The sequence below is a fragment of the Microtus pennsylvanicus genome, chromosome 3, assembly GCF_037038515.1.
Source record: "Microtus pennsylvanicus isolate mMicPen1 chromosome 3, mMicPen1.hap1, whole genome shotgun sequence".
Taxonomy (NCBI): Eukaryota; Metazoa; Chordata; class Mammalia; order Rodentia; family Cricetidae; genus Microtus; species Microtus pennsylvanicus.
Window position 1 is genome coordinate 132,468,480 of NC_134581.1, and position 14,242 is coordinate 132,482,721.

At 45.6% G+C, this 14,242-nt stretch overlaps 1 protein-coding gene across 4 annotated transcripts in view; it reads right to left on the reverse strand.

Moving 5' to 3' along the window:
• Positions 1 to 9,255: 9,255 nt before the first annotated feature.
• Znf462 (zinc finger protein 462) overlaps positions 9,256 to 14,242 on the reverse strand; it is a 133,133-nt gene continuing 128,146 nt past the window's right edge. For all 4 annotated transcript variants that reach the window (XM_075967196.1, XM_075967195.1, XM_075967193.1 and 1 more), the window contains 2 exons: positions 13,603 to 13,726; positions 9,256 to 12,239 (listed from right to left, as the gene is read on the reverse strand). In XM_075967196.1, the coding sequence (XP_075823311.1) occupies positions 12,032 to 12,239; positions 13,603 to 13,726 (332 nt within the window). In that variant the 3' untranslated portion in view covers positions 9,256 to 12,031. The remainder of the gene's footprint in view (positions 12,240 to 13,602; positions 13,727 to 14,242) is intronic.

Consider the following 14,242-nt stretch of genomic DNA (forward strand, 5'->3'; position numbering starts at 1 on the left):
TCTTGAGACGTAATTCAGAGAACTGTGGAATCAGGTTTGCTGCCATCTTGGCTGCCACATGTGGTCTGGTTAGACTGCAGGAGACAGATAGGCAGTGATGGGAGGGGCCTTGATGCACAGAGTAAAGCCCCAGCACAGGAGTGGGTGTGGCTACAGGCTGATGTAGCAACGATCTTGTGGACAGGTGGACCTACTAGAGGTGAGACGCTAGTGGGAGGGAGGAACCAGCCAAGGCTGAGATCTCTCCTTGGCAACTGGGTTAATGGTGGTGTTTCCCAGGGACTTCCAGTCCCAGGGGAGGAGTCAGCCGAGTATGGGCAGATGGTGCATGGCATTTGTTTTTTTTTTTTTTTTTCAGCGTCTTGAGGCTGAATCTCTGGGGAATAAGGCAAAACAATGACCAAGCAAACCGACAGAAAGAGAAGAATATCCCGCATGCGGGAACCAACCAAGCAGTCAACCAAACAGTGAGCACCTCTTACTCTGCCCACCCCCTCCCGCTACAGTCTGGAATGCCATTTTGTGCCTCTCTTTCTTTATCTTAGGAAAAAAAGAGTGGGTGACTGCCTCATTGGTCAGGGGTGCTTGCTATTCTTGCAGAGGACCAGGGTTTGATTCTCAGCATCCATGTCAGGCAGCTCACAAATACCTATTACTCCAGCGCCAGAGGATCCAACACCCTTTCCTGTGGCTACTTACCTGCTCACACACTCAGGCACCATTGCGCATGCACGTGCGCGAGCGTGTGCGCGCACACACACACAAATAAAAATAAAATAAATCTATAAAAAATAAGCAAAAACTCTAAAAAGCATGCATTCCTGAGGCCTTTCACACATTTATTGCTGGCGTGGCCCTATCTTCCCCTTTGCTCTCTGGGAGGGTTTGAACTAGTTACGGCTCTCGTTGGTACGACAAAATAGCCAGCAAACGCAACCTAAGAATGGAAATATTTAATTTGGTCCGCGGTTTAAGGTGTAGTGGCAGCAATATGAAGCCATGGTCACATCACACCTGGCCAAGAAGCAGAGAAAGGTTTACTGGCACTCAGATTGCGTTCTTCTGTTCATTCAGTCTGAGATCTCAGTCCATGGAGTGATGCCACTTACTTCTAGCGTGGGTCCTCCTATCTCGGTTCTTCTAATCTGGAGACTCTTTGCAGTCACACAAAGTTTGTCTCCTTCTAAGACCTTTCAAGTTGGCAATTACTATTATCCTTCACAGGCCTTAGTTCTTCATGCCCATATGCTCCTTTTCTAAGGACCATGGGGGAGATTTCAGAAGCCCATTCTTTGAGGAAGGATAGGCAGGGCTTTACCTATGACCACCCTGTTTTACAGAATAGGAAAGAAGAGTGCAACATCAAATGACTTCCTGGCTCCACTTCAAGTCAACAGTGGAGCCGATGGTCAAAGAGACTCAGAAAATTCCAAGGGCCCGCACTTTCACCTGCTCTCATTACATTCCTGAGAAGCAGGGTGGATGCATGCTAGGGACTGGAAGCACAAACTCTGGGCCCTTAACATGATAGTCCATAAACATGCTTTCTACCATCCCATCCTTAGGTTCCTTTCAATGACTTTATCAAAATCAAAGCACAAACATATTAGGTCATAGGGCAAGAACGTTTACACAGGAGAGTATGACTTTGTGACTAAACCAAGCTGAAACCAGCAATGCTAGAGATGGCCACACCAATGAGCTCTCAGGGTAGGGTGCTCACCTAGCATGCGGGAAGCATGCTAGAGACGGCCACACCAATGAGCTCTCAGGGTAGGGTGCTCACCTAGCATGCAGGAAGCACAACATAAAACCTGCTGTGGTGGACATGACGGGAGGGGAACGGAGCAAGAAGAGTAGCGTGCATCTCCGTCCACTTTAAGCCATCTCACAATCGCGTGTAAGTGCTAAGTGACTAGCCTGACTGCATTATGAAGGACCCAGAGACAAGAGCACCATGTCTGCGCATGTTCAGCACAGACGCAGGTTTCTGTTAAGCAAATATTTTTCCTTCTTGCGGTTGCCTGCAGAAGTTACATATGCGGAAAGCTGACTGTGCAGGACTGCACACTTCCAGGCCAGTAATAAAGATGGAGCAATTGGGAGAAGAAGAAGGTCAAGTTGATTGCCCAAAGCTATAGAGTCAGTGGACTAGTAAGGATCTGACTATTATCCGCAGTTCTCGGTCGTGACGTGGTTTCAAAATCCAGCCACTTTACATTTCGGGTTGCATGCCTCTTCTCCTATTCCATAGTGCCCCAAACACCTGGGCTATCATCCAAAGGTCCATCAGAGGCTGGAGAACTGGCTTAGTGACTCAGAGCGTGTACTGCTCTGTAAGAGGACCTGAGTTCATTCCCAGCCTTGACTTCGGGTGGCTCACCACTGTCTCCAGTCCCAGGCCATCTGTTACCCTCTTCTGGCCTCCGCTGGAACTGCACCCATGTGTGCAAACCTCTCACAGACACATACATGTTGTTAAAAGTAAAAAAATAAAACCTCTTAAAGGCTCCTCAGAGTAGAATCCCTTCCCTGGGCCATTGATAGAACCTATCCACCACTCTAGGGGAAGGTTTTATTTTTTTCTGACACTTGCGCCTTGATTGTCCCTGTACTAATTCCTTTGTTCATTGCTGTGGCAAAAATTCCTGTTTTTTGTTTTTTGCTTTTTGTTTTTTTTCCAGCAGTTCAGGACCCCAGCCCATAGAATAGTGCTGCTGTCTTCTCACCTCAGTTAGCCTGATCAGAAGAATCCCTCACAGACGCGCCCAGAACTTCCTTCTGTGTGAGTCTAGATCCGGTCAAGCTGACAATCTATATTAACTCTCACAATCCCTTTCCTTCTTGGGTCCCAAACAGCACTCCCCGTTCTGAAACGCCCAGCAGCTTCTAAGCCGATGCTAGACCTGAAAAGGACAGACGGGAGACAGGGCCACTAAAAGCCCGAGGAATGGGAGCCACGAATGAGCTTGGGCCTGTAGCCGCAGTCTTTTTATACGGCCTCCTGGAGTGGGTCCTTTCAGCTCCGGGGAAAGGTCAGAATTTCAATCTGATGTTTTCACACATATTAAATGGGTTTCAGAAGTACTGCTGCTGCCTGGCTCCTGTCTTTAAACAATGTGGTGAAGCTGCCGTTGCTGAGAGAAGCTACATTCCTTCTGCCTTGTGATGTGGTCTTTGGAAGTCATGCATGCAGCCAGCTAAACCAAACTTAGCTGCTTTGTTAATGAGAGCGAGCTTGAGAGAGAAAGGATGAATAGACAGAGCGTTTGCTTTCCAGGTTCAACTCAAAGAGCCAAATCATTGAAGAGGAAAGGAAGTCTCCTCTCCGACTCCCAGGATGACCTGTCCTTTCTTCATTCAGTGGGTGGTGGCGGTGGTGGTGATGTCTAGAAGGATGGGGTGCAAAGGAAGCTCCCCCATCTCCTCACACACCCTTCTAAGAGCTGTTCTTGCTCACATTAAGCATGCTGGCATGTCCATTCATGTGTCCCCACCGCTATCGCAGCGAATTCTGACTTCTGCTACCTGCTTCTCTTCCAGGCTCTCCTCCTTACTCTGTTCAGGCTCTGTCTATCTCTGAGGAGAAAAGGATTGGTTAAAGGGCCCTTCAGCAAGAGTGCTGGAGTTCAGCACTCTGGGGTTTTCTTCAGGAGCGCCTGGAATTGCAGACAAAGACATTTTTCATCTACCCAAGCTGCATATTTTTACTTCGAGATTTTAAAAAAGCAATATCAAGCTCAGAGAGTAAATGGAACATCGATGCCAAATCAGATGAGAACTAACACTTGGTATCAACAGGAATATATTTGAATTTAAAAAGGCTAGCTGCATCTGACTGCAATGCGTCTCTGCTTCTGAGAGTCTGGGCTGAGTCGTGTGGGAGGAGGGGAGAGCAGAACGCTTCATCAGCCGTCCATCCATCCTTTTCTCCCTGAGACATTATTGAGTTCTGATCCGGGGCCAGGGTCTGTGTATGGCAGCTGCGAGACAGAAACAAATGAGACAAAGAGACGTGGTGGAGGAGCAGTGGCAAGAAGGACTTGGGCTGCCTATAAACCCCATCTGAGGTGTGAAGCCCCAGCAACGATCGAACCTCTCACTGAGGGCTCTAATCTACAAACCATGTCAGTAACAGCAGTCACCTCAAAAGGTTGGCGAAGCTAAGGGTGGACTGGATCGTGACCTGTCCATCCTAAAGACCCATTCACCTTGGATCCTCATGATCTGTTTGGAAAAAGGAGTGTTTACGGGGTGTTGTGAGTGATCTTGAGACAATGCCATTCTCGATGGAGATGGGTTCTACATTCAATAGCATGTCTTTAGAAGTGAAAAAGCAGCTCTGGCGACGTAACACTTGATTTAGCAAACACACTGCCCTGGGTTCTCATCCCTAAAAACATAGTAGCAGTGGAGGGAGAGAGAGAGAGAGAGAGAGAGAGAGAGAGAGAGAGAGAGAGAGAGAGAGAGAGAGAGAAGAGAGGATGTAGGAACATGGAGGAGGCAATGTGCAGAAAACAGCAGAGACTAGACTCATACATCTGTAAAATTAAAAAAAAAAAAACCACATCTCTGCCACCAGAAGCTAAGAGGAGCACTGAGCAGAGTCTCCCAAAAGCCTCCAAAAGAACCCCCGAGCCTTTCGATTTCTGCCCTTCAGAGCAAAGAGAATATTTACACATATGTCAACATTGCTGCTGTTCTCACCCACCGAGCTTGTGGTCATCTGCGATGAGAAAAGCGAATGCAAGGGCTAAATGAAAGCTGGCGTTCTTGAAGCATGGAGACCTTCGCTGGAACGTGACCAGTCTTCGTGGAGCATGGGTGAAAACAGGGACTAGGAGAATGAGGGCAAGGCTCTGCCCTGTGCCCGGGAAGGAGAGAGGGAGGGCTTCCCACCTGAAGTGACATTTTGGCTATGTAGCAGAGAGCAGGTGATTCCAGAAGAAAGGAGTTGGCACCAGAGCCACAGGAGGTATGAACTGCCTGACATTTTCAGAGAATGGTGACTGCGATCCTTGGAGGTGTCATTTGAATTCTCTGATTGAATGGTGTTCCCTACATACTCTGGGCTCATGAGACTACGTAAACCTGTTTTTTTTTCTGCACCTGAGCCCAATAGAGAAGAGGTGGGATGGCAAAGAGGTTCCCTGTGTTTCCCCTGCAAGTGGGCCCTGTCATGTCCCTTGGTGAGCTCTGAACTTTGGTCAGAGTGACCACTAGGGTTGAAGTCCTCTTCCAAAGGGCTGCAAGAAACCACCGTTTCAGGCTCAATCAACACAGAGAATAGTCTTCCATTTTAACACAGCTTTGGGATCTTTTTACTCATTGAGCTCAGTTAACTAAATGGTAGTGAACTTGCCTTGACGTCAACTAGCTTTTACTTTGCAGCAGTTAAACCTGCTTCTGTCTAGAAATCCCAAACTAAACTAAATGCCAATAGCTTAAATCCTTAAGTCCTTCGATTTCCCCAGCACCACCTTCAGCACTCCTCCAGGACATGTATGGACCAGTCACCTTCCATTTAGTGACCCATTGAGCATCGCTGAGTGGAAACAAAGCACTCATACCCATGCAACAGGTCTCATGATAGCTGCTGCCATCTATTCCAGGAGAAATTGCAGAAAGAAGGAGAAAAGTAAGTAAGTAAATAAATAAAAAGGAGGATGAGTGAAAAGACCATCTGGAGAAAGAGGTAGAACCTCTAGCCACAGAGGAAAATTTTCTTAGAAAATTTCATGAGTCCCTTCTCTTACATTTTCCTGGTCAGAATTGGGACGCTTGTTGCAGAAACCTGCAAAAAAAGAAGCTGTGGAAGCCAGGGGTGGTGGTGCACACCTTTAATCCTGGCACTCGAGGTGCAGAGACAGCCAGAGCCCTGTGAATTCAAGGCCAGCCTAGTCCGCAAAGCAAGTTTCAGAGCAGCCAGGGCTCAAGCAAAACAAAACGAAGCAAAGCAAAGAAAGAAAGAAACACTGAAAAATATGTTTTCAAAAGCTGGGCACATCAGGCATGGTTGCTAAACACTTCTAATTGGGAGGCAGAAGAAGCCAGATCTCTATGAGTTCAAGCTAGACTTGTCTATACAGTGAGTGCCGGGACAGTTGAGGCAACACATTAAACCACTGTCACAAACAAACAAACAAAAAATCCGGGACAGCTGAACATTTACCCACTCCAGCTCATGTTAAATCCTGCAAGGAACCGGGTGGTGGTAGCTCATGCCTTTAATACCAGCACTTGGGAGGCAGAGACAGGCGAATCTCAGTGAATTCAAGGCCAGCTGGTCTACAAAACTAGTTCCAGGACAGCCAGGACTGTTGCACAGAGAAACCCTGTCTTGAAAAACAAAAACAACAAGAAAAAACATAGCAAGGTACAGAGGCTTAATTAACCTGCCCAAGAGATAACACAATCAAAGGGTCCACTGTGGCTGAGTGAAGGTGATCCGACCTTAAATCTAGTCCTGACCAGTATCCTTTGTTTCATATATCCGTGGCCTCTACTTCAGTTCCTGCCCTGACTTCCTCCATAATGGGCTGTGGTGTTGAAGTAAAATTTGCCCTTTCCTCCCGAGTTGCTTACGGTCAGGGTCACGGTGTTTTGTCACGGTGATGGAAACTCTAAGACAATGCTCTTTCATGCTTAACACAGCTTCGTGAAACTTGGCCCAGTGAGGAAGCTGCTGGCAAAATGCTAAGTGAAATGTAGAAACCATGGAAGGTTTGATAACCCCTAGGAGCTACGGATCACTTCCCCATTTCTAACAGCCAATATACTATGCAGTCTGGAAGGTTCTAATTTCAGTGACTGCACAGAAACATGAAAAATATTTACACCGTGAGGTGAAGATTTATAAAAATCTCTTCACCATATTGTTTATTCATTGATCTATTTTGTTTTTTTGAGACAGGGTTTCTTTATTGCAGCCCTGGCTGTCTTGGAACTCACTCTCTAGACCAGGCTGGTCTCAAACTCAGAGATCGTCTGCCTCTGCCTCCCAAGCGCTGGCGTTTAAGGTGTGTACCACTGTCCGAATATTCATATATGAACCATGGAAGGAGAGACCAACAACAAAAGGGCTAAAATACATTCCAGGATATGAATGTGGGAGGGACCTAAGTTACTTTAATACCCTCCTCCCGGCTGGCATTTCTTTAAGAACTATAAAAATAAACTGATTTATTTACTTAGAGACAACGTGTCATTACTTATTTCTGACCAGTGTGGAGCTTGCTGCCCTGGAACTCAATAGATCTCCCTCTGCCCTCTGAGTGTTAGGATTAAACATCTACATCACCACACCCAGCTAAAAAGAAATTCTTAAGGTTTCACCTATGCTAAAAGCCCAATTCCGCCTCCCCCCCCATTCACTTGTACAAGGTAGGAGGTAGGTGCTTGATTTTGTTAAATTTATTCCTAAGAGTGATGGCCTGACAGTGGGAAAAAAATGGAAAAAAGGGGGGGGGCGGAGATGAGGGTTGGGGGGGAACATATCCTACAGCACCATTTGCTTCAGTATAGGAGGGAAGGCTCACTCAATAATAGATTTGCCATATGCCTCTCTAAATCAAGGGCATTCCCTTAGGCAGACAGAAAACACCCACCCTCAAGACCAGTACATAGAGGGCTAGCTGCATCAACGCACAGGCCCAAGGCTTCCTAAAGATCGAATGAAGGCCCCAGCAGAACCTTTGATGGAAGTTCCCCTTACAAATCTCAATTTAACCCTCCTCGTTTGTAAGCTGTCGAAAGACCCGAGCCACGTCAGTCTGTCTGTTCGTTATCAAGTTGCTGGCACCACACCTACTAAAAAATGTATAAGCACCTGGCTGATGGGAGGAGCAGCCTGTGCTTTTGAAGAACACAAGGTTTCCATGTCTCCCGTTGTTCTGTTTTGCACGGTGGTAGAAGCTCCTGGCTTACATTCTTTCTGGACTCATTGGTAGTCTAGATCAGACATTTTCCAACCCCTATGTGGATAGTTGGGACTGTGACCGGGTCAAGTCCATAACGTGCGTGTGCTATTACCTGGAGAGATTACTAGCTAAGCTCTCGCAGTGGCCCTGGGATATATGTGCCGTGATGAAAGTCTCCTCACATTACCAGACGGAGAAGCTAGGGTTACAGGAGGAAGGCCACACCACAGAATTCAAACAGACCTCTACTATGCTAAGCCAGAGGGGTTAAACTTCGCTTTGTGGCCCCTCCCATGGCCAAGACATCTACAAGTCCATTCTCTCTACATAAAACAGAGAGAAAGCATGGGTTAGACATAAACTCAGTTAACGACGCTGTTCGTAATGGTTGTTAAGTCACTGGAGAACAGCATCTCTGCATTGAGGATGCCTGTTGAATGAGGAACTTAATGTGAAATCCTACTACATCCTGAGGACTCCCAAGACCGTTAGAAGAATGATTCTCCTGACAGATGCTTGTTTTGTGTTCTCTACTGAGCGAGCCCAGACCCGGGCACCTGGTGGAGTCTACATAGCTTCACAAATATATATTTTTGTCAACTCGCAGCTACCATCCCTAGGCATCATCCTTGCTTATCTGAGTTTGTTTCCAGCACACACAGTGATCTCATTTCCCAACTCTCCATCGACCAAGGGCGAACAAAGTACTAAGGAAGGGCAAGGCAACCAGGGTGTCTTTGTGACTAATTCCTCCTTTGACTGCTAACAGGGTGGCTCAAAAACCTTTAAAGGAATGGTGATAATTTGTGCCTGATACACAACACAGTAAGGTAACTTGTGTTGTGGCACAGGATTTGAGGAGATAGAGGTACCAATCGGGATCCTCCAGGAGCTGTGACTATCATGGGCTCAGAGCTCCTGGATGAGGTTCCAGTACTGGCATTTGTTCCTGAAGCTTCATTTTGATCCACAATTTATGCTGGAGGGGGTGTACATGGTGTGTGTGTGTGTGTGTGTTGTGGTGGTGGAGGGGGTAGTAGTTGTGGTGATCCTCCTGCACCAATCTCTTAGACGCTGAGATTTCAGGTGTGAGCTACCACAAACAAGTGATTCTCATTTGTGGTGGAAAACATCCCCTCCATCAGCGTTTCATCCGTGTTGCATGTCCTGATGCAGGAATGCTGACATTTAAAACTTCAGCTCACCCCTCACCCTGATCTCCCATTTTCCACATCTGTTTAGATTCAGTACGTAGACTGGAAACGGGTTTTGTCATTCCCTGCCAGCCTGCCTGTCTGTAACCACACCCACAAATGACTTACGACAGATGCACATAGACACATGTGAAAAAAATTCTTTATTAATTTCTCACATTTCATTACAAAATGTATGTTGCAAACAACTTGAATAACCTACTTGTGGTTTTTATTTTTATTTTTTTTTATTTTTCATTTTTTGTGTGTTTAAACCCTTGGCTTCAAGGAGTCAGGATCCCTCTTGTCCTTCATCAAGTTTCAGGAAACACTGATTATTGGAGTCAATAGGTTATCATTTTGCTATTTATTTTCTTCTCTCAAGCTCTGAAAAAAAATGTCCTCTGTATAAATTAAACAACAAAAAAATGTTGTAAATTCTATGTCATTACAGTCAACAGAAACAGAATGCATCCAAAAATGTGTGGCCACAAAACATCAGGTATATGTATGGAAAAAGGGAAAAAAATGACATTCTAGCCTTGTTAAAAGGATAATGGTCCCATATTTTTATTAACAGGTTAGCAAAACAAAATCCAATGGATTACAATATTTACATGTTATTTGAAAAATAAAGTAGTGATAAAAGCATGTCACAATTATTTTCTCTTTTTTTCTTTCATTGTTTTGTTTGTTTGTTTTTGGTAATCATCGCAAACATCCAATCCAGGCATGAAACTGTTTAGTACATTGGAAATGAGGCCAATCAAAAACAAGTAAGGACACAAACGAATCCTTGTCTAGATATTTCACACTTTCCCCCTTTTTTGCTTTCCATATGATGGCCCCCATCCCTAAAAAACATTAAATTAACACCCTACAAATAAAATTTTTTAATAGCAAAAAAAAGCCGAAAAATTAAAACAAAACAAAACAAAACAAAAACAAAAACATGCTTTTCAAGTAAGTACTTACTTCACAAGTTTGACATCTTTCCATGGATTTTATTTGAAGCTATGTGGGACACCGTCATCTCAGTAGTCCCTCATCCCTTCTGGCCCGCCCCCCAACCCATCAACCCTTCCAAGTTAAAAAAACAAAAACAAAAAACAAAAAACCAACAACAAAAACAAAAGAAGAAACATAGTAACCAAAGGACATACATTCGCCAACACACATTCATCACACATGTGTACTTATGCACACACACACACACACACACACACACACACACACACACACACCTAAAACCTAAGCTTCAAGAAAGCTCTTCTATACTTTTTGGAACGAAACCCCTTGTTCACAATCAGAACATACTATAAATGTAGACTTAAGTTTAGTCTAAGATGCCCTAGCCAAATGACAAGAAAGAAAGAAAGAAAGAAAGAAAGAAAGAAAGAAAGAAAGAAGGAAGGAAGGAAGGAAGGAAGGAAGGAAGGAAGGAAGGAAGGAAGGAAGGAGAGAAAAGCTTATGTGGGGAAACAGACCAGCTAGATGGAAAGAGAAAAGCCCTTCTTCAGGCTCCCTGTAGGATATGCCATCTCTTGCCCGTGCTCGTGAAAGAATGGCTCCCCCAAGAAACGAGAAAACCTCACAATGCAGAAAGCAAACAAAACAGAGTTCAAATCACACACGAAAGCCAGCCTCAGTCGAAGAGAGATTGTTGGTGTGAGACAGACGACGTGACGTGTTTGTTCGAGAAGAAGCGAAAGGGTGAGAGGACCTCTTTGTCTGGCCCACGTGCTGCATAGCTGTGCGGGGAGGTTGGTTCTTTAAATTAAAAAACAAAAGAAAAACAAAACAGCAACAACAACAAGGGACGTTGACCTCTTTGTATTAAAATTATAAAAATTCCTATGCACACACGCACACACACAAAAATCCTCTACCGCTCCATCGACCTCCAATGAGAACAACCACAGACACACAAAGGACAACTCACATGGAAAAAGAACAACCGAATTTGTGCTGTGTTCGTAACACTCAGACCAAGAGGAAATAAACATGTGGCCAACGAAACCCCACAATCACCTTAAAATTAGTTCACACGAACCCTACCAAATTCTAAATTATAGCTGAACACTAAGAAACGGCTTACCTGGAGTACGGGGTGACAGTTCACACACACCTACCTAGCCATTAAAGTCTGTTTCTCTTTTTTTTTTGTTTGTTTGTTTTGTTTTTTACTAAAATAATTAAAAAAATCACAGTATTTTAAGAAATAAAACCCGCGTGGGGATTTTAAGCACAATTTGTGTTCCTTTCTTTAAAAGTCTTTCTCTTTCCCCTCCGTTCACCATCCTGTCCAGCAGCTCTCCCTACAGTTAACCACAAGGGCCACAGGTAGTACAGAGAAACGCGGAGACTTCCCTTGGTTAAGTCTGAGGTACTAGGAAACAGGTGACTCTTGTATGCAGAGCAGTTTTTTTTCTGTTCTGTTATTATTATTATTTATTATTTTTTCTCCCAAAGCGGCTGCAGTTAGGTCTTGAAAAAAAGCTTAAGGTATTAAAACTAGAAAAACGCACGGAAAGTTGTGCGCCCACAAAGTTGTTCCCCTAGGAGAAGTCTTCTACTGTCCCGGAGCTTCGGTTTGCCACACACTGTCCGAGAGGGTCACGGAGAGTGCCCGCCGTGCCCGTGGAAGGTACTTCCCAAACCGCAGCCGACGAAAACTTCCGTGGTGAAGATCCGGGAAGAAGGATGTAGGGACGGGACAGGAGCCACGTATTCCGATCGTTTAAATAACTTTAATTTACATACTCACTCACACAGCTACCAGTGCTTTGAAAATAGATTGTTTAGTCCTAAGAGCAGCTTTGTTCTCTCTTCTCTGTCCCCTCCCTTCTCAGCCCACGCCGGCCCGCCCACATTTTCATCACGGTTCAAGTAAGGTTTGATAAGAATTTCACCAAACTCTCATTCGTTTTTGGCCTCTGCATCCTCCAGGAGAGATTTGTCGGCAGCTACTACACAGATGGCTACGGTTTCACTCTTTAGGGAAAAGTCTATCCCGATTGGCTCATCGTCTTCCTTCGCCTCTATGGAGGGCAGCTGCATACTATCGTCTACCATCTCTTTTGTATGGACTTCGTCTCTGCTCACTTGGTTGGTGTCATGCAATGCCCTGGGAAAACAAAACAAATGGCAGAAACAGACATCAGCCAGACGCGGTGGTGGCACATGTCTCTAATTTCAACCATTACATAGTGGGGTGGGGATGGAGGAGAGGAGTGGGGGGGAGGAGTGGGTGGGGTTCAGGAGCTGAGGACAAACTCACGGATCATTCCCTGGGCATCATCATCTTTCTGTTTTAAGACAGGGCATTCTCTCTGGCTAGGTCAAATCTAGTAGGCTGGCTAGCTAGTAAGCTCAAGGGATCCTTCTGGCTCTGCCTCCCCAGACCTGGCAAGCCGGATACACACTGCCATGCCCAGCTTTTGTTTTCGTTTAAGACAGGGTTTCTCTGGCTGTCGAAACTCTCTTTGTAGACCAGGCTGGCCTCAAACTCAAGAGATTTGCCTGCCTCTGCCTCCTGACTAAAGGTGTACACCACCATTTTTAACCTGGGTTCTGGGCAGGGAGCTGAAATCCTCAAGCATTTTATTAGCTGAGTGAACCTCCTGGGCCCCTCACAGGTTTTTCCTCAGTAAACCAACAAATCTCATCTGTGCTTACTTCTCTGATCCTAAAAGCAAAGGAACTCGATGTGTATATAACTAAGTTGCCAGGGATTTTCTTTTTGTCATGTAAACCTCTTTCTTTCTAACAATTTGGATCCTGAAAAATATTCAATGTTATCCTATGCTATGATTATGCCATGTTTTCTTTCCACTTTAGTATATTTTGATATCTCCTTCCCTGAGCTACAGCGGGGAAACAGCAAGAACTTCCTCGTGTTTAAACCCGTCGGCTGAGCTCAGAAGCTTAGGTCCTGGCCAATCATGATTAAGGAGCAACTCTAGTATTAAAGATTAATCAGGTCTATTACTAAATCACCCAAACATACAAAAATCCAAAAACCTGTAGCTCTATTCTCAGAAGTCTGGACACCTTACGGGCATTTCACACAAACCACAACTGACTTCTCTCTGTTTGGGGTGGACTAAGGGTTCCTTGAAGAAGGAGCAATTTTACCTTCAAAGAGGTGAGCAGTCAGAACCTCATAGGAACGTTTTACCTCCTTTACCCGGGAGGCGGGTGGGATGGAGCTGTATCTCTGAGGTAAGTCATGGGCATGATCAAGACCATTCATAAAATGAGCAACACAGAAGCCAGAAACTCAGATCCAGATTCACATTCTCTCAGAGATGGGCAAACCAAGAGATACACTACCCTCGAGCCTGGGGAATCGCGTCACCTGATCTGTGTCAGGGGGGATGTTTTAAAGTGACACGGGCGGGCTGGTCTACGTACTCTCAGAGAAAGTCTAGCCTCCCTCCCAGTTCTCGGTCACTTGGGACAAAGGTCTTCTTAGGGCACCGACTTACAGGCCGTGTCTCAGCACATGTCGTTCCCACTCAGAGCCCTGAGAGAACGCCCGTCCACAGAATTCACATGGAAATCGCTTCTCCGTGTTCACACCAGTCCCGCGGTCAGAAAATCTCATCAGCTCTGCCAACAGAAAGGAAGGACCTGCGTGAGAACTGTGTGCTTCCGGAATCAACATTTGTGGGGAAATGGCTCCTGACTTACCTGGGAAGCTACCCAGTGGGCCATCACCAGACTTGATGCTTGGATAGCTCTCAGGAACTGTCCTGAGTTCCAGTCACTTAAGCAATAGCTTCCATCATTAACAAATCTCCTGCCAGAAAAGGCTCCTGGGTCTCCTCTGGGATCCCATGGCATCTATCTTCTAATTAACCCATCCCTTCTGCACACTCTGGGTGAGGGCTCTGACAGCTTGGCTGCTACTCAGTGTCTCTCTGAATCAGCTTCCTCTTTTCACCAAGAAGGAAACAGACCCCAGGAAGAACCCAGCGTGGTCATACAGTATAGACCACAGGGCTTTTTACTCAACCCCAAGTGAGTCCGAAGCTTTATAACGTGAGTTCAACGTGTTCCGGGGACAGTTCGAAGCCCTGCAAAGAACCTCGTGTGATGGGGCCCTAGACAGTGTGACGTGGGTGG